General features: G+C 47.5%; 1 protein-coding gene and 1 long non-coding RNA gene across 9 annotated transcripts; one reads left to right on the top strand and one right to left on the bottom strand.

Moving 5' to 3' along the window:
- The first annotated feature begins 1796 nt into the window (after positions 1–1796).
- Positions 1797–5084, top strand: LOC134807413 (uncharacterized). The gene is made up of 2 exons (XR_010147809.1): positions 1797–2594; positions 3382–5084. It is a non-coding gene; the product is annotated as an uncharacterized LOC134807413 (long non-coding RNA).
- Positions 4332–20056, bottom strand: MLEC (malectin). Of its 8 annotated transcripts, XM_063785111.1 has the most exons (8): positions 15430–18622; positions 14449–14601; positions 13857–13941; positions 13065–13544; positions 11922–12100; positions 11191–11367; positions 11039–11096; positions 4332–9875 (listed from the first exon to the last, which is right to left on the bottom strand). In XM_063785111.1, the coding sequence occupies exons 5-8, from the start codon at positions 12084–12086 to the stop codon at positions 9646–9648; spliced, it is 630 nt and encodes a 209-aa protein (XP_063641181.1). In that variant the 5' UTR covers positions 12087–12100; positions 13065–13544; positions 13857–13941; positions 14449–14601; positions 15430–18622; the 3' UTR covers positions 4332–9645. The 8 variants fall into 8 exon arrangements, with proteins under 8 accessions (XP_063641181.1, XP_063641179.1, XP_063641180.1 ...); XM_063785109.1 differs by having other exon boundaries at positions 14449–18622; XM_063785110.1 differs by having other exon boundaries at positions 13065–13941.
- Between the last annotated feature and the right edge of the window lie 415 nt (positions 20057–20471).

The following is a 20471-nucleotide window of genomic DNA, read 5'->3' as shown; positions in this document are numbered from 1 at the left end:
AAATGAAGGAAAGGGAAAGGGAAGGAAATATATATAATTTCATTTTTTAAAGGGGTAGGAAAAATTAGGGGTGTAACCTCCAATCTGCCTTTCCACATCAAATTTTTTGAGGTGTGGGGAAAGGCTCTTTTAAAATGTCTTTTGAAAATTACATATACTAACACTTTATTTGGGGGAAGAAGGAAAATAGAGGACTACTGCATTAAATAGTAATCCTGACACCAAAAGCAGAGGGCCAGCCTTCCTTTCCCCCCAGCTCAGGGCTGACTCTCTCCCGCTGGCTGTTTTCCTCCCTGTAAGAGGTGTGAGAGTGGCTGTTTTCCAGGGCAGTCCCAGAGTAGCCAGGCAGTCTGCCTTCAAATCAGGCCAGGCAGGTGGGGCCCAGAGCTGGTGTAACCAAGGTAAGCAAGACATCATCAGCTGGCATTTTTCTGCCAAGACTGAAAGTTCAGTCCTGCTTTCTGCTGCCTCCCCAGATGGCATGCACTGAATTAGCAAGTCATGGCTGGGATTGCAGGCATGGCTTGTGGTCTGGGACTAAGAGCTAGTAATTTCCTTAGTACCAAGTCACTCTACTATCTGGCTGAGGGCTGTTTGTTTGTTTGTTTGTTTGTTTTTAAGAAGGAGTCTTGCTCTGTTGCCAGGGTGGAGTGCAATGGCATGATCTTGGCTCACTGCAACCTCTGCCTCCCATGTTCAAGTGATTCTCCAGCCTCAGCCTCCCAAGTAGCTGGGATTACAGGTGCCCACCACCACGCCTGGCTAATTTTATATTTTTAGTAGAGATGAGGTTTCACTTTGTTGGCCAGGCTGATCTCGAACTCCTGACCTCAGGTGATCCACTTGCCTCAGCCTTCCAAAGTGCTGGGATTACGGGTGTGAGCTACTGCGCTTAGCCAGAGGGCTGTTTTTAAAAAGCATTATTTATTATTTATATCCTACCTGTTTCCAAAAGAGATTTCTGGCATATTCCAAAGTCACAGCACAAGATTGGTGAGTAAAAATTCATATAGCCTCATGGAGGACAGTACTTTCAAATTTTTAAATGCATATATTGTTTGATCCAGTAATTCCTTAAAGGAATTCCCTAAAGAAACACCTGCACATACGCACAAAGATATATGCATAAGCATGTTCACTGCAGCAGTTTGTACTGGCAAAAAATGAGCAGTATCTTAATGTTCATCTACAGGGGATTGGTAAAATCAATTACAATCTAACCATAAGATACTGTACAGCCCTTGAGTGAGGAAAATCTCTATGTACTGACCCATCTATATGAACTACCTCTCTAAGACATATTAAGTAAAAATGGCACAGAATGATATGTATGGTATATTCCCACTTGTTTAAAAAGACTGTGTGTGTGTGTGTGTATATATATATATATACACACACACACATATATGTAAATACATTCACATATATATTACATATATATAAATACATATATACACATATATATATGTAAATACATTTAAAATGAAAGATACACACCAGAATGTCCTCTGTATTATCCTTTGGGGATTAGAGGGATAGGGAAGAAAATGATTTTTCAGGCCAGGTATGGTGGCTCACACCTCTGATCCCAGCACTTTGGGAGGCCGAGGTGGGCGGATCACTTGAGTCCAAGAGTTTGAGACCAGCCTGGGCAACATGGCAAAATCCTGTCTTTACAAAAAGTATAAAAATTAGCTGGGTGTGGTGGCTGCACACTGTAGTAGTCCCAGCTACTCAGGAGGCTGAGGTGGGAGGATCGCTTGAGCCTGGGAGGTCAAGGCTGCAGTGAGCCAAGATCTTGCCACTGCACACCAGCCTGGGTGACAGAGCAAAACCCGGCCTCAAAAAGAGAAAAAAAAAAAAGAAAATGATTTTTCACATTTTGCACTCCTAACACTTTTTTAAGAATTTATTTCTGTATATATTTATAGATCTTTGTATCACCAAGTCTTAAAAGTTACTTTTTCAGAGAAATAATAAAACCTCCATGTAATCATAGATTCATCAGTTATCAATACTCAAAGGTTCCTCTTTAAAACTAGTATATCATGGCACTAAAAGCACAGATTTTGGGGTCAAACAGCATTGGGTTCCAGTCTTTGCTCGGCCAATTACCAGCTATGTGACTCTGGCCAGGTCGTTTCTCTCCTGAGGCCTTTGTGCCTTCATTTATAAGTCAGGCTAGTCACAAGTCTTTCCTAGGATTGTTATGAAGAGACACAAAACGGCAAGAAAAAGCACTGTACTGGTGCCAGGAAGAGTGTCCCATGAATGGTCACTATGACAATATACACAAGTGGCCTCTTTCTCCACGCCCCCTCTGTTGAGGGCAGGCACACAGGGCAGGCGCACGGGGCAGGGAGAAGCCATGGATCCAGGTGAGAGAGTGCAGTGACAAAGCAAGTGGAGTTATTTCGTACTAATGTTAAGTGGTTAGGAACAAACAAAACTGAGACTCTTGGGCCAGGGTGCTGCAGCGAGGTGCTTGTGGCCTTAGGTTGTTGGAGAGCAGAGGCAAGCCCGCTCCAGGACCTCCATGCTCCACCTCCTTTCTGCCTTGACCCCTCACCACTGCGATAGCAATGAGCTTTCCAGTAAGTACTAGAAAAACTCATCTCTCTTCCTTTATGGGGGATGGGGGGTACTAAGTATGGAGAAAGGTCTCACCGGCTCCAGCCAACCGGGAGCCTGATTTCCTTAGTAAGATTAAGATCTGGACCCACAGAGTGGTCCAACCCAACCCCGGTACTTGGCCCAAGATCTTCTGTCAGACAATTTCCCTCCCTGTAACTCCCTAGAGCGGGAGTTCTTCAGGTCTCTTCCCCATTTGGCAGCTCATGCAAAGCTACTTGAAATAGTAACAACGAAATCTGAATTAGGAAAGAACTCCAGTTATGGGTGGGCTCAGCCTAAGAAAGAGGCTCTGTGGGCCTCCTGGCTTGTTTGGGCCCTGAGAACAGACTCCATCAACAATGGCCTCACTCTTGGGGCTGCACACTGAATTCTGCCCTTCAAGGGATAACTGAGGGAGGTAGGCCAAACTCCTGTTCCTCCACCTCCACCCCTCCCTACCCCTGCAAGCCAGCAGTCTCCATTCCCACTCGGAGAAATCCCGCAGGTAGGCTCTGGAGCCATGCCACCCAGCACCATGAAGAAATGGATGGCAGCAGAGGGTAATGATGGAGAGCGGGAGTCCTGGTTTAAAACCCCAGCTCTGCCTTTTGTTGGTTGTGCTACCTTGTGCAAGTCACTTCGTCTCTTAAAGGGGAATAGCAACTGGTTTGTTGAAGATAAAAGAGAGATAACATGTGTAAAATGCTGGGCATTGTGCCCAGCCCATTTCAAGGACTCAGTAATGGACAGCTGTAATTATCTTTACAGCTTTAAAGAGCTTGGGGCTTTGATGGCAAACAGACTGGATTTGAACCCTGGCTTGACCAGACCATTTACTACATTAGTCTGGGGTATGTTACTGAACTTTTCTGAGCTTCAGTGTTTGTGTGTGTGTGTGTGTATGTGTGTGTCTGTGTGTGTGTCTGTGTGTGTGTGTCTGTGTCTGGGTCACCCAGGCCGGAGTGCAATGGCAAAATCTCAGCTCACTGCAGCACTGAACTCCTGGGCTCAAGTAATCCTCCCACCTCAGCCTCCTAAGTAGCTGCGACTACAGGCATGCACCACCATGCCTGGCTAATTTTTGTATTTTTAGTAGAGACAGGGTTTCGCCATGTTGCCCAGGCTGGTCTTGAACTCCTAGGCTCAAGCAATCTGCTGGCCTCAGCCTCCCAAAGTGCTAGGATAACAGGCGTTAAGCCACCATGCCTGGCTCAACGATCCTCACCTGTAAAACGTGGCTTATAAATTATAGGAAAAAAAATCCCTCCTGCATTCTGCTCTTCCTAATGTGTAATCAACAATGACAAAACACCAGAAAAGGAGCAAGCAGAGAAAAATCTCCTATGGCTTAGGTTAGCTTAGCTTGTCCATGGGCTATCACAGAGGCTAAGGGAATGGTGAGGAGAGGCAGCAATAGGCCCAGTGTGCCTTAAGAGTGGGACAGTCTGTGCCTAGTTGTTCCAGTGAAAGTGAAAACAAATTTTTTGTCCTTAAATGCGCTGCTAGTTGAAATGACCGGGAAGGGTTTTACAGAATGATTCCCCTAAGCAAACATCCCAGAGAGAAGAAAAGCAAAAGACACACAGCTAAATGGACAACAGTTCCCAGCCTCGTCACAGGAGAACTCTTTGGAGCCAAGTGAACCCCTGGGTCTCCTTTTTCCCACCCCATCACTTCAGCGCTTTGAGATCAAGTTCAAACTCAGTCCCAACACAGAGTGTCACTGCAAATTGTTTATTAAAACACAAAGCAATGGACAGTGAAAAACATCCTGATTTTGTACTTTTTGGTGGGAGTGGGGTGGGACATGGAAGGGGTAGGGTCAGATGGAGACAGCCCAGAAGGAAAGCCAGCTCTATCCACCCCTACAGCTTCCCCGGCCAACCAGGTTCAAAGCCCATCAGTTATATCTCACTGTGCCGCTGTCAATGCATGTTGTGGCTGCTGGCAAAGAGTTGGTTTGGCCTCCACAGAGAGAGGATGGGAAACTAGAGTAGAAGCTACAAGGGCTAAGAACTTGATGCTTTTTCTCCAGTACTTGGTACAGAATAGAGCAGCCAGGCCCAATGTGGAAGGGTGGACTTGGTTTCCTGACAAGCCAGGTTAGACCAATAATGGTTGAAGAGGCTGCCCTGGGCTCAGAATGGGCAGCTGGTCCTTGCCTGGGAGAACTTTGTGGAAGGAAAAGGTAACATTCCTTAAGTCCAAGGACAGAACCAATCCAGGGTCAAATTTCTTTTCATTCCCTGGATCACAACACACCAGGGAAGAGAGGAGTCAAGAATGTCTCTCCCTGCCAGTGCTCCCCTCCTACCTCACAACTTCGGCTCTCCCTTCCCGACAGTTGTCCTTTGAAAGGACGGAAAGCGCACTTCAGTTTGTTGTTGTTTTTCCTCATACTGAAATAAAGCACTGAAGCTCAAAATAGAGGTGAGAATGGAGTTCTGCTTTCCCCAGTGCTATGTGCCCCCATCTCACAAGACTGCCTGGATGCAAGAGGTGCCAAGGCCCTCTCTGCCAACTCAAACAGGCACTACTGTTTCCCTGGCTGCCAGCACAATCCTGGCTCCTTGTGTTTATACTCCTGGGGGAACCCGTCCCAAGAGATCCATCCTGCTCTTTTCCTGCCAACCCAGCTAGTCCCCAAGTCACCTGCTCTTATCAAGATAATCTGGCCCCCCATAGCAGGCTAGACAAAAGGCAGCTGGAAAGGACAGGCCAGACTGGAAGCAAGCCACACAGATGCAAAGAAGAAACCTGCCCTCACTAGGCAGCTGATCTACTGGTACCAATCTAGTCTCATAACAAAATGAGGAAATCTAGCCCTCTTGCCCCAGAGAGATTTAAATACAGAGAGTCTTAGTTTGGACTGAAAGAGAAAAATTGCTCTGATCTTTCTAAAGCTTGAACATTAAGGCTTCTTTGCAATTTTCTTAGAGCTCTTTGATCGTTAATTATATCTTTCCATCGAAGAGAAGCAGATTTCTTCTGAGATTTCTGAACAGTTCCTGGGTGTTTCCGGTTCTGCTTCAGTGTACTATCACTTTGCCTTGCCTCAGTCTCTCCTTCCTCCGGGGCCACAGAAGGAGAAAGCCCAAAGCATACCCATCCTGCCCTTTTAAAAAAAAAAGAAAGAAAGATTCGTCTCTCACTTTGGAAAGCTCACCTACTCTCCTAGGTCCTTCTGGAGGGGCATGGAGGACAATATTCCATGTTGCCATTTGATGCCACTAAGGATCCCCAAGGCAAGAAGACACTTGAATTATGCCAGAGTAGGCCAGCAAAGGGGAGGGAAGGGACAGGGAAGCAGCCCCATGGCAGGGACTATAGGACCCCTGCCCAAACCTGAATCTAGAGGGAATGCCCCACCCTGGCTCAGAGCAGGAGAGGAAAAGGCACTGTGCTGACCGGGGTGGGTCCTTCCCCAACCCCTAGGGAGGGCAGAGAACCTGCTGATTCTTTCCCTGGGTTTCCCAAGGTGAGCCAATTTCTAGGGAAAGGGATTTTAGCACTAGGAAAAGGAAAATACTGCTGCTGTTTTCTGAAGTTCTCAGCTGAGATTTTAGAAACCATATCCAGGCCTTTCCAGGAGAGGCTAGAGGCAGGAGAAGAAGGAAGAGAAATTCCTTAAAACAGAAGCTTCTCCCAAGAGATAAGGAAGTCAAAACCACAGTTCTAAAGCTGGACCAAACAGTTCCCAGGCACAGAAAGGGGGAGGTAAACCTAACTCAAACTGTGCCCTCTCATCAAAGCCTAAATGCCCGCTAACGTGATCCCAGTAGCTCTTAGGCAGGGAGGGCAAGAGAACACGAACACGCTCTCAAACCAACAGCTGGCCCTGTGGGCAGGGCTAGTCTTCCTGGGAGTCTAACGCCATTGACACCTGAAGAAAACTATCTTCCCAGTCATGAGAACTCGGGGTGTCGACTGAGCAGCCTCTCCTCAACAATGGAGATTTTTCAGAAAAGTGAATCTGGTTTAAGGGACACAAATCCCACAGAGTTTCTTGGCACAATGTTTCAGTAAGCATGAGTGAGACCCAAAAACGTCCAATGAGAGACCAACAGGCCCCTGACCTAAGTCAGAGCTAGACTGCGGAACTCTCAGCCCATCTCTGCAGCAGACATCTGCGCCATCCTCCCAGAAATTCAACTCAGGCCACACTTCTGGCAAAAGAAGTTTCACCCTGACTGTCCTTGTTTTCAGTCAGCTGGGCTCAGTGGGATCTAAAAACCTGGGACAGAGTGTAGATCCAGTAGAGGAGCCCAGGCCTCTCCTCCACGCACCCCTCACTGGCACCCCTCACCATCTCCCATGCATTCCCTATGGTGCAGCCTCTCAGTCCTAGCACTAAGCTCAAAGTACAGATAGGGGAACAAACAGTGCAAAAAGCAAAAGGTGAACAACAGAGTAATTCTTGACACATACAATACAAAAATAAAAATAAAGAATCCCACCCCTTTAACCTAAACTTCATGTACCTATATCTTGGAGGAGCCACAAAACAAAAACAAAAACAAAAAAACTTTCAAGTTCAGCATCATGAGCCAGCTGTGACCAGCCCCAGGGAGCTCTTGTTAGCTGGATAGGCTTGGCTCCAGGGGAGTCTACCCCAGCCCCCACCATACTTCTTCCTGTTTCCTCACTTCCCCTTTAGTTTTTGTTAGCCATAGAAAGATGTTCCTTCCTTTCGTTCACAACCAGAGAGGAAAGCGCCCATCCCTAACCCTGAGCTCAGGGGAAAAGGGTGGGCTTGGAAACAGAGGCAGAAGCAAAGCTGCTTGGCTTACAGTACCATTAGGAAATGGCCCCAGGAGTCAGGGTTTCCTTCTGAGACTCTGAGTCACTGAAGGGATGTGTTGAGGTGGAAGGCGGGACCCCCTCCTTCCTCAGACAGACCCAGGCAAACTAACAAACAAGGCAAAATGGAGGCAGCCAGTCCTCCTTCATCTTGACTAACCCAATGGCAGTGGCCCAGGGCTTTGGGGAATTTCGATGGGATAGGAACCAAAGCTACTGCCAGAAGCCTGTTTAGTTAGGATGTCCACTGCCCCAGGCAGGTGGTCCCCAGGACCAAGGCTACAGTACCTTATCCTTTAGAAGCAGGGGAGCTGTGTGAAGCACTATGGGAAGTATACTTCTGACTGCAGCCTCAGGCCACAACCCTCCAGCTGCCTGACTCAATACCCTAGCACTGAGACCCAAGTCACAGCGAAAACAACAGGCTACAATTCTCAAATGACTAAATGCTGGCCTGGAGTAATCATTAAAGAGCCAAAACCCAGGACATGAGCCCAAGAGCTACCTATTTTGTCACATAAGGAGCAGTTCAAATATATAGAGCTCTTAAAAAACATATCTAATAAAGCAAACTCAAAATTAAACACATTCTAGAAAAGCGGGCCTGGCCTGAGATCCTATATTGACTGCTCCAGCCCAAGCTGAAGCTAATCCTGCTGTCTCCCATCCACAAAATTCCTTCTAGCTTGGCTGGGTCCTCCCCTTCACTGTTCCCCTAACTGGGAAATGGATGACAATGGCCAGAAAGGAGGGGACCAGGCAAGCTTCATTTCCTATAGAAATTTTTTCAGGGAATTCAAGACCGACACTTAGATGCTAAGGTTAGCTTCAGAGCTGCCAAGGCTCTGGCTGACTGGAATTCTTTCAGTCCCATCACACCAAGAACCTGACTGCTACTTGGATAGAGAAATGAAAGGACAGGGGAAGGAGGGGCATACTATTAAGATCAATAAGAAGCATCGCTGGGCCTATATAGCTAATTAGTCTAGTTCCTTGAAGTAGCTCTAGGCATAAACCAAAACTGGCTGAACTGTGACACACAAGAACATGGGAATAAATGAACATCAGATACCAGACACTCTAAACAGTGGTCAGTCACTTAGTAGGGCTCAAGTCTCTGAGGTTGCTCTTAAGCTATGCTAACATAAGCCTTTTCTAATCCAAAGACCAGAAGAGACTTTTAAGGTCAAGTGTTCTGTTGCTGCAGGCTGGAAAGCATCCCTGCCCCCTGGCAGCAAGGCCCTACAAAGGGGCCAGTAAAGAACTGCTGGGTCAGGTCCTCCTGGCTGCTGGCTCAGAGATCCAGGGAGGGAGGTACCAACAAGGTGAGGTGGTAAAGGAGAAGACATTCAAGCAGAGAACCCCAAATCCCCGTGTCTCCTTCCCTTCTTGGCTATAACTTAGTGGGATGGTTGAGAGGGAGAAGAAATTTCAAATGAGCCAGATTAAGGAAACAAACAAACAAACAAAACTGAGAAGAAATCAAGTCCCCAACAGGCACTGAAATCAAAATTATTTGTTGTGGTAACAAGTCAGAGGCGATCTGAGGACCCGACATAACCGAAACGTCTTGGATGCCGGACAGTCTATAACTGGCACATGCCAGGGAGACAAGCAATGACAAAGCTCAAACACTAAAGGTGGGACCATCACTGGATTAATCCAGAAAGGCTTCCAGATAAGGAAGCATTTTCTTTCTTTTTTTTTAATCTCCCTACTTTTTTTTTTAAGTCTTTACCGCACAAATTCTACCCCTTCACACACATTCTTTCAATCCCAGGACGTCTGAAGTCTTATCTAGACATAACTTCAGACCATACCTAACTCCCAGTGCTGGTCGTCTCAGGTAATAAGATGGCATTTCCCTGCTGTTAATTTCTAACCTAAAAAAAGGAACAGTGACTCCTCTGAGTTCAGAGTCCTTTCCACTAGGTATACAAATGAGGATCCTTGAGCAGGAAGGATCCAGTTTACCCTAAGTATCCTCAAGAGGAAAGAGAAGGCTGGGGGCCAGCCACAAAGAGAGGACGAGGACCAAAGCAGGTCTGGGACCAGGTGGTGAATGAGGGCTGCTCTCTACTCGCTCTGCCTCTTTTTGTCTTCTTTAATTGATGTGTGTTTTTTTCTCTTTGTTTTTGTCCATTAATCATTGTGAAAAATATAGAAACCAAAACCAATATGGCTGGTTTCTTTCCCACACCCCTCCACCCTGTTCAGGATAGTCATTTGTTCTCACAACCGGCAGAGGCAGAAGAGGGTTGGAATGAAGACTCCGAAGGCCACCAGGATGGGAAACATGAGGCTGCTGTTGTCCGAGGCATAGGGGTTGGGTGTGCGGGGGCCTGACTGCACCCGGTTCTTATTGGTCTGTTTTTTGAGATTAGACCCTTCATCATATTCTTCTTCTTCTTCTTCCTCTTCTTTCTTCTCCAATCCCGGATGAGGCTGAAGCTTTGGTACATCTAACACAAGGAAGAAAACACTGTTAAGACCCACAGCATTTAAGTAAGAGAGACCCTTAAAAGCAGCAAATAAGCCACAATAAAGAGATTGCTGTGATTGAACCCGGGTCCAGAGAAAAGACCAGAAGTAGCAGAAATAGCCTCTGGTCTACAGAACAGCAGAGTGCTGCAAAAGCTTTAGATTTAACTAGAAAGTAGAAAAAGCCGTGCTCATAGGGAGGTTCACTATCTTACCTTCCTGTTCTACTTTTACAGAGCCCCAAGATAACCAGACTGGACAGGGACAATGACCCAATGCCTCAACTTTAGCCTTTTCAAATCCCTCCTCCTCCCACAAGCCCACATTCCCTTTTGATTCACACAACAACTGAAGAAACGTTGACCCAGAGAGTTCTGGGTTCCCAGCACACACTATCCCTCTGTCCTGCCTCCTCCTCAGGGACTTGAACACAGGTCGGTTTGGTGGTAAGACATTCATCCTCCTAGATGTCATAATATCAGCATTTGGGGGACATCAAGACAACAGGATGAAATCCTCAGTGCATTCAAGATTGAGTTGGGGAAAGGTACAGAGGTGGAATGGGGGAGAAATGTCACAAAGACGCAGCTTTCTCTGCAAAAATCAGCCTGAGATGCTGGCAGCCAGGAGAATCTAAACCCTGAGAAAGAAATATACTCTAAGACTTGATCCCAAGGATAAGGAGACATAAATAAGTGAAGTTTTGTCCCAGTGCAGTCCAGCGATGCTGGAATCTTTCAGAGCATACCAAAAGCCTACAGGACTCCTCCTTTTACCTTTTTTTCCCCTAGGAAAGAGATGTCAAACAAACAGAATAAGGACAAGTTTTAGGTGATCCCAAACGACTACAAAGGTCAGGGTACACCAATAGGTACCATTATTAATCCCAATTTATAGGGAAATTAAAAGCATCCATCCAAGACAAACATCTGATTAAATGGCAGCAACAAGATATACATAGACCTGACTCCAAAGCTTGTGGCTAGTACCATGTTATGCTTCATCCTTATCCAACTGATTGTGAATCCCCTACAATTTAGCTTTAAGTGTTTCCAAAATAGTGATCAGCTCAATTACCTCCCAAGGGCTTCCTCAACCATATCCCTCCACTCAAGTCAAAAAAGCAGGTCAGGACACAACCTACCATCCACTGTCCCAGCCATGATGTAGAGTGCACAGACCTTGGGATTGTCATAGTACCCCTAGGAAAAGGGAAACAGTGGTCAACCCCACACAGCAGCAAACAACTTCCCCTGTACCCATTCTCTTCAGCAATGGGCAGAATAGGGGAATTACCTTGACAAACTCAATGTAGAGTTTCCCTGTGAAGGTGGACACCTCCCCCTGGACACTCAGCTTCCCCTTTCTGATGCTCATAGGTATAATTTCATCGTGAGCTGTGCTATGCCCAACACGATCAAAGATATCCAAGTCCTTCACCACGACGTGGCCATTCAATCGTACATCAAATACCTTCCAGGATAAGAAAAGAAAACAATGTCAAAACCATCAGCTTTACATCCTTTCAAGCAGTTGGACATCATGCACCTGTTTGGGCTTGAAGTTCAAAAATAATTTAAGAAATGATGGGTCTGGATATCCAGGGTGGTTAGCATCCTTAACCCGGGTCAAATCAAAGCCATGTTCCTTCACTGCCCAGGAGTTCTTATATTGGCTTTAAGGAACAAAGAATACAAACAAAAAGCTTAGCATAGGAAGAAGGAAATTCACAGGAAGGGACAGAGGAAAAATAAGGCTAAAAACAAGAAGGTGCGGCAAACCATGGAGGGAAGTAGCCAGGAGGGCCTTAACAGGATCAGTTAGTTGGCAAAACAAGGATTCTGGCATTGCTTTCTGTCACTCACCCCCAAGGCAAGTGCAGCCTTGTGCACTATGGAACATGCTTCTCTAGAGCTCATCTGTTCTGCCTTTCTGGAGAGACTCTCACACTCTCTAGCCCCATAATCATGGATTGTCCAAGAGCAGCAATGTCCTACTGGTCAAGCAGCAGCCTGACTAGGCCTCACCTTTTGCTGGGACTGTGCAAAGTAGACCTCTGCAAATTTCAAGACCAGCACGTAGTCCCCCTCCTCTTTGATGGGCACTTCGTAGCCAAAGGTCTCCTCATTGTACCGCTCAGTTTGATACAGGATCTGGTCCTCAGGGTTGGAACGCAGGATTGGCAGTTTCATGCCATAGTCTGAGGCTGAGGACAAAAGACAAAGAGAAAGCACATCAGAGGCAAGACACAAAAGAAGAGCAAAGACCCCAGAACAGCCAGAGGCATTTCCAGGGCAATGCTAATAACCCTCTCCATAAAAGGGGCCACCCACTCTGCACCTGGCTCCAAACAGAGCTCCAACAAAGGCAGGAATCATACAGCCATTACTATGGAAGAGTAAAATGAAAGAAACTAAACACTAATCAGGCCAACAGCCCCTGTAAACCTCAGACCGGAACTTTCTAAAAGCACATTAAAATGACTTTTTCCCCCTGACTGTACGGAGAACAAGTCTAACTCATTACCAGAAGAAAGTGCTGTGTTGCAGCTGCCTGGTTCCCCAAGAGGGAGGGCTTCAGAGAAACCTCCTAAAACAGGGGGGATGGCCAGGAACTCCATACAAGATGAAGTTCAAAGAATGTTTTCTCTCATTCAGAAAAGCCCAGAGTCTAAAACAAACAGGATATCTGCTTTGGAAAGTCATTCTTCATTGTCCTTACGAATAAAATTCCAGCTTTAGTTGTTGTGTTTTTTTTTTTCATAATTTTCATTCGAAAAGTTCCAAAGCTGTAAACAAAAACAGGCTCATAAAAGAAAGGTGTGATGCTAATTTCCTTACTTCCCACAGACTCACAAAACTCTACCTCACCTACTTACTTGAACATTCACTCAGATAAACCAACAGCAGAAAAAAAAAGTCACTACTGCACCTCCAGTGCCTAGCACGGGACCTGGCACATAGTCGCCACTCATACAGTTTGCTGAATGAATAAATGACAATGAAGGAGGTGCCTGCAAAGCAGTGAAGCCATGCCATTCTATCCACAAGGCTAGAGCATCCTGCAGGGCAAGGCAATCTGCCTAAGATGTCCAAGTCCTAGGGGAATCACCTTTCACATTTCACAAACTGACAAGGAATGAGAGAGGATAAAAGTAAAAAGTTACTTACCTCGGGTCAGTATCAGAAGAGCAGAAAACCTCTCTTGGCCCTGGCCCTCTCCCAACCTTGGTGTAAGACAGTTGTATATATGTTTTTTTCTTCCTCTCGCACAACAAACTAAACTCCTGACCACAGGTGATCCACCCGCATCGGCCTCCCAAAGTGCTAGGATTACAGGCGTGAGCCACCGCGCCAGGCCGAATCTTTTTTGTGCAAATATAAGATATCACATTTCAGTCTCAGAGGTAAATAGTTCTGCTTCCTCCAGAGAGTAGCCTGACTCCTTTATCCTATAAACACAGTAAGGCTTTCCAGTGCTCCATAAATATACTGTTCCAACTACAGATGTAGCCGTCATGTAGTCTCTCCTCCCGCATGAAATTAAGATTTCAAGACTGCCTTCCAATCTCACGTGGTGACCCTGAAGACATCTGGCAACTAGATCCTTTGGGAGAAGGCCAGGGGCTGTCATCCCCAGAGCTTTATCTTCTGAATCATCAACAAGGGAGAAGACATGGCAAAAGGTAAAAGATTAACAAAAAGACCCAGTGGCTGAGGTCAAGACCTCAAAAAAATAAACATAACTGTTAACAGTTCCTGTAAGTGACATTAGCCACGAGATCAGAGGGACTGATGAGACAATGGAAGAGGAAACTCATTGCACTTTTGTCTTCAGACTTTTTTCTTTCTATTTCTCCTCAAGAAATCAAAGAGTAGCTGAGCAATGCATACAAAGGATGTACTGCTAACATGCTCCCCCTCCTTTCCAGCCTCAAAAAACCACTGCCCCGGGATACAAACCTATGAAGACTGAAAGACTGCTGTTTCTCTTCCAACTGAGCTCTAAGAATTTCCTTCTTCCATGAGGACTGTGATCCTTACAAATCTGGAACATCAACTACATTTGATTTACGGATACACAGAAAATTTTGTGCATGGGTGGGGAATTGTTTTTTTGTTTTTGTTTTTGTTTTTTGGAGACGGAGTTTCGCTCTTGTTGCCCAAGCTGGAGTGCAATGGCGCAATCTCAGCTCACTGCAACCTCCACCTCCCAGGTTCAAGCGATTCTCCTGCCTCAGCCTCCCAAGTAGCTGGGATTACAGGCACGCATCACCACGCCCGGCTAATTTTTTGTATTTTTAGTAGAAACGGGCTTTCACTATGTTAGCCAAGCTGGTCTCCAACTCCGACCTCAGGTGATCTGCCCGCATCGGCCTCCCAAAGTGCTAGGATTATAGGCGTGAGCCACCACACCAGGCCGAATCTTTTTTTTTTTTCTTGCCAAGTGGAAAAAGTGAGGAACTGACAGTAATGTAATCTGTGGCAGTCTCAGTCCCACAGTGAAGAAAACTCAACCATGTGAACAAAAATTACTTAACAACCTTGGAATTACCTTTAAAATATTTCCCTTTAAAACCCAAGTGGCTTTCCCAAGAGATCTGCCACGTGCAAAGTTGAATTTGCCCAAGTCCCAAGAGATGCAGCAGCAAACAAGGGTTGTTCCTCCCTCCTTAGCCTTTATGCATTCACAGCGAAACAGATTTCTCTAAAATACAATGAAGTGTACAGTCAGCATACTGCTGAAATTGGCATAACTCAGTTAACCAAAAAGGAAGGGGGCCGAAGGGCCTACATTATGTCTGCTCTTTCTTAGTTTTAGACAATGTAGTAACTAGGCTCCTTGGAAAATTCAGCACAGGGTTCAGGAAAAGACATACACGAAGTGTCACTGAACAAGTTGTTTTCTCTAGGTCTGTTTTCTCACCTATAAAATGGGGACACCACCTATCCCACAGCATTGTGGTAAGGATAAAACAATCTGTATAAATAGCTCAATACAATGCCTCACACGGAGAGAGACACAGAAACGTGGGTATGCTAGCCAGGCAAGGATATGCACACGATAAGCACTAAATAAATGCCTCCACTCAAGGCAGTTTAGGGAATGGATCAAAAGAAAAGGAAGTAATAAAACTAACTGGAAAACTGCAACTGGGAACCACAAGAGTGGGAAAGCCAGAATGAGCAGAAGCCTGTCCTCCATGAGAACACAGCTGTAGAGCCCCCCTTGGTGCTCTAGCGTCACTCCCACCCCACCCTCAGATCTCCTGGTCACTAGACTGTTCTTCTGGATCACTTCTTTCTCCAGTGAGGCCAGTACCTAAAGAATTGTTCTGAATGGGCTGAGACAGGGAACCCACGGATTCAGGGACCTAAATTTTCTACCTGTGAACTTCCACTACTTGGAAGGCCTGCAGATGAAGCCTGCCTGTTAGGTGACAGTAGAGGTAGAGAATTCTAAACAACTCCCATGGCTTTGAGCAAATCAGAGGTAGCAGTGACTCCTCTCTCATCCCATGTTTCAAGCTCTTACCTCCCCAAAGCCAAATCCTTCCCCAGGTGAAAGGAAGGCAGCCCAGGAAAGGGTATTCCTTAAGGTTACAGCATTAGCAACCTGATAGGTTCTGGTCCCCAACCAACTTTTTTCCCCTCTGGAGCTATGTTCTGCCCTATTTTTAATTCCATGTAAAAGGTCATCAAGGAAAAAAAAAAGTGACAGAGACACTTCAAGCTACTCTGGACAAGAGAGTTTACAGTCTTATCAGAAATTTCTAAAGCATGAGAGATTTTTTGAGAAGGAAAACAAGGCTCAGAGACGTAAAGCAAGTTTCTCGAGGACCTGCGACTTTAGCAGGTATCTTTCTCTGAAGAGGAAATAGCCTTCCCGAAACTCAAGCAAAATTCTGTGCCCTCAGGTCAAATAACCAGGTCTTTTCCTAGTCAGAGTGAAGAAGAACTCAAAATGACCAAGTTACAAATCTGGAACATGGTCAGGCGTGATGGTTCATGCCTGTAATCCCAGCACTTTGGGAGGCCAAGGTGGGAAGATCACTTGAGGACAGAAGTTCAAGACCAGCCTGGGCAACATAGTGAGACCCCTGTGTCTACAATAAAAAACAAAATTAAAAATTTTCAATAAATAAATAAAAACCCTGGAATGTGCCTCATACCAAAACCCCAAGGCGAACGCTTCTAAACCACTTTCTGTAGTGGTGCTCCCATCTGTGGAAGCACACAGGCTGAAAAAGCCTTTCCCAGGCTGTAAGCACTAGCTATCCTCAAGGCAGAAATGAAATTCAATAAATATCTGAACTGCTTTTGAAAGCATAAACCACTAGGTGCCCTGGGCCACTCACAATTACAAGAATGTTGAACTACAAAGAAACTACACAGAAACAGCAAGTTCAAAAGAAGGCCAAACCCTTATCTGGACTAACTTGGTAACAAATACCTGAATTCATTCAACATAAAATCAACTTTTCTCAGCATGCTGGAAACAATATCACAGGCAGGTGGGAAAAGAAATAAGGCATACAGTTCCTACTGCAATCAGTGTAAATAGCTGCACGAGGCAAGGGTCTTCAAATACCTGGCACACCCTTATCCAAACAGTCCCAGAAGAAAGGCAGTGTGAACAGCTGGACTTCCCTTGGTAGGACTGACTCCTTAGTAGAGAGCTGCCTCCTGAGAGTGCAAGCTTATGCGCATCTCAGCCCGACCTAAAGCCAGCAAAATGCCTTTCTCAGGAACCTGGTAAGTGCAATGTTGCAACAAGCTGGTCCAAACTGCAGCTGACAAGCGCCACCTCCCACTCCCCATCCATGCCTTAATACTGCTCCAATTCTTACCCAGATTGGTAGAATGGAGAGGGGAACCTTAGCAGGGAACCTTCATTTATACAGTGCCCCAAGGGCCAGTGTCCGAAATAGGACTCCAGTACACACAAGCTTTGGTAGGTCTCATGTAATTTTACCTGCTACAATAAACTCCTTCCAAGGAACTGCAACCATGAGCCAATAACCCAAGGACACAGATCTTGGCTGACTGCTGACCAAGCCAAAGAAACACACACACACACACACACACACACACACGCACACACACCACCTGCATCAGCAAATTAAAACCAGAATTTCTGAATAAGGGCAGTATCTGGGAACTAAACCTGTGTGGTCTTACTCGGCTTTATTCTCTGCACAACAGACTGAATAGGACGATGTAACCAATGTAAGGCCTGGTATCTGCTAAGTGAAAGAAACCATCCGCTCAGCGCCCTCACCACCGCTATCTCAAGAGGCAAAGTCCACAAACTGTCTAGTTTCCTCAAGGGCTCTTTCCTCCCTGCCCACACTCGTGAAGAAAGAGGAAGGGTCCAGGATAGAGATAGTAATGACCTCCTGCTATAAAGTCTGGCTTTGGCTGCTGTTACCGCTGCTAAAGACTGGAGCCCTGAGTCAGCTGAACCCAGGCTACTGTGATCTACATGCCAGGGCTCAACAAACTCCAAGACAAACATAGAACTTCACAAAACAGCCCTGTGTCCCAAGACCCTCATATGTGTGAAAGGCAATAAACTCCTTAATATAACAAACTCCAGGACACTGCAATCGACTTGGGAAGAACTATTTTAGTAAAAGCAAGAGCCAAATCTGGGCATCGCAGAAAAAGAGTGAGAGAAAGTGAAGAGTGAGTCTGTCTCCTGGTTGTCTGGAGGTGGCATACTGCCAATTTGGCAGCCTCTGAACCCAGCATACAGTATCAATCTCCTAGCAAAGAACTTCCTTCTGAAACCTGTTTTCCAATCCCTCCAACAGAAGAAACAAAGATTATAAAGCTGATCTTCCAAAACGGTGGTCTCGGGGCAACCTACATCACAAGCCCCTGGTGCAGAAACCTGGATCCCAGCAAAAAAGCTCAATCTACTATAATCGATTTCGAGTGGGGACTAGGAATCTGCATTTTTAACCAGCTGCCCTGGCAATTCTGACACACACTAACTTTGGGAAGGGAGCAGCTCCGTTAAAAACCACTGTTGCCCAGCAAGTTAAGTCACAATCATTTTCCCCCTAAGCTGGAATTAGAACTCTCAGGATCACCTAGGGGAGGTTGTAAGCATTCTCTGATAGACCATTCGGATTCTTACACTGGTTGACGCAGTTCACACACAGCCACCAGCCTCACGTGCAGGATGGCTTCGATAGAACCACCCTCTGGGGGCGGCCTGCCGATTCTACTTTTAAGCACACATATTCTTCGCTCGAAAAGAGGGCGGGGGAGGAGGCTACAATCAAACTTTCCTGGCCCATTCTCTTCGAAGATTCCTTCCTATTCTGGCTAAGAATCAAGCCCCGCTCCTGCAGAAGGGGCAAGGAAAGCGGCCGATTCCTGGGTCGACGAGATCTCCCAAGAACTGTCTCGACAGGAGAAGCAGGGGCACCCATGACCTACAACCCGCGAGGCCTGGAGGTAGCAAAAGGCCGCCTTCGTCATTTCTCTCCCAGCTTGGATGGGAGTGAGGGGTTGAGAAAATGCAGGATGAGAAATCCAAATATAACTAACTTCTGGCCAACTCTCTGCCTGTATGACTCTAGGTACCTTGGAGCCAGTGCCAGGCCCTGAGCTCAGAGCGGGCCCCCGAAGAAGCTGCAGAGAGAAACTTCGCTCCAGAGACGCGGCCCCAGGGTCGAAAGGGGCTTGGGGCCCGCAGCCCCCGGCCGGCTGCGCCCAGCACAGCAAGCCCTGGATCCCGCGGCTCGGCAGGGGGACTCTCACCTCGGCCCACCCGGCCTTCCAAAGGGTCCTTGCGGAAGTGGATCCCGTGCACGTCCACATGCGCCTCTCCGCCCGCGTTGACCGCCCAAATGACGCTCTCGGGCAGCCCGGCCCCCGCCGCGCCGGCCACGCCGGCCACGCCGAGCCCGGGTCCCCGGATCGCCGGCGGCAGCAGCAGCAGCAGCAGCAGTCGCAGGAGCGCCACAGCGGTTCCCTCAACCGCCCAGGCTCCCAGCATGGCGGCCACCACCACGGGGGCAGCCCCCGCCGACCCTCGTCCTCGGCCGGCTGCCAGGCCACCCCGGACTCAGAAAAACAGCGCCACGGGCCGCTCCGCCTGAGCCGCCGGGGACATGTCGCTCTCAGGCCTTCTTCTTCTCAGCCACGGGTACCGCCTCCCACCTCAGGAACAACCTACCCCGCCGCCCTGCCCCCGGCCACGACGCTGCAGCCAATCAGCGCCCGGCCCTCATTAATTACCCACCACCCCGCCGGGAGACGCCCGCTCATTGGCTGTCAGGCGCGGGAAAGGGCGTGGCTTCTCCCAGGCGCCGGCCCAGCAGTCGGGCACCAGATGGAGCGCGCGCAGAGGGAGTGGGTTCGGTTGAAGCGGCGGTTCGATGCGGAAGTGGCGGGTGCAGCGCCCAGGCGGCCCCGGAATCCCACAGCTGAATGGGAAAGGTGGCCTGGGGGGGAAGGTTTAGGGTAGGGCGCACTGACACGTCGCCAGCACTTCCGGTGCTCTAGCTCCTGAGACCAAATAGGCTCTGGAGGGGGCGTGGCCGACTTTCCCGCCCCCTCTTCTTTTCTCAGGGAGCAGCATGAGCATAAATTCTAGTAGGAGAAGCAATGGACACTCTCCAGACCTAAGAGACGCAGTCCTTTTCCCCGCGTGAGGGAAAGGACCCATGCTTTCCCAGAGAGGCCGCGGACACAGGTCTCCAGGGAACGAATCCCATGAGGATAAGGCCCCGCCCCCTCCCCTTAGCGGGCTCGGGGCGGGTGGTAGCGTCCAGACGGCCGTCCAATGAGAAGGCTCCAACGCAGCGGAAACGCGTGGCTTTCAGAGCGAGGGGGTGCCAGGCTGCTCGCGTCTCCATGGCGACGGCCTCTGGCCGGCCTCCGCTGCGTAGGGGCGGGACCGAGGCACCCTAGGCGCTGGCGGGAGTCGCCGCCGGCGGTGCCCAGAGTGGAGACCGGGGTTGTCCCGCACGGGCACGGCCCGAACTCCCTCCCTGCTCCTTCACAGTTCACCTGGCGCTCTCCCACACTGGCGACCCCTGCGCTTCGGTCGCTGTTCAAACTCCCATTTTTCCGATGGGGAAACTGAGGCATAGAAAGGGACTGAATTTTGCCAAAGGGTCGCACCGCAAGTGTAGGGCAGAGTCAAGGCAAAAAAAAAAAAAAAACGCTTATGCATTTTCCATAAATACTGGTCGATTTAGAAATTCTCCCTAAAAGGAAAAAAATGTATCAAGTCCCTGCTACCAGGGTTGTCAGATTTGGCAGATAAAATAGCAGAAGCCCAGTTATATTTGAATTTCAGATAAGCAAATGGGACCCACTTATACTAAAAAAAAAAAATGCATTGTTTATTAAAATTTAAACTTAACTGGACTTCTTGTATTTTATCTACCAATCCTACCTACTACTTAGGCAATGAGCTTTGTGCTACATGAACAAAAAACACACCTGGGGTCCCGCATGAGAATCATAGACTTTGCACAACCCATAATGAAATTAATTGTTTAGTTAGAACAGTGATAAGTGCTATACAGGAACAAAACAGGGTGCCAAAATAGA

The sequence above is a fragment of the Pan troglodytes genome, chromosome 10, assembly GCF_028858775.2.
Source record: "Pan troglodytes isolate AG18354 chromosome 10, NHGRI_mPanTro3-v2.0_pri, whole genome shotgun sequence".
In the NCBI taxonomy this organism is placed as follows: Eukaryota; Metazoa; Chordata; class Mammalia; order Primates; family Hominidae; genus Pan; species Pan troglodytes.
Note: the sequence above shows the minus strand (reverse complement) of the source record. Positions and strands in the feature narration are given on the sequence as shown.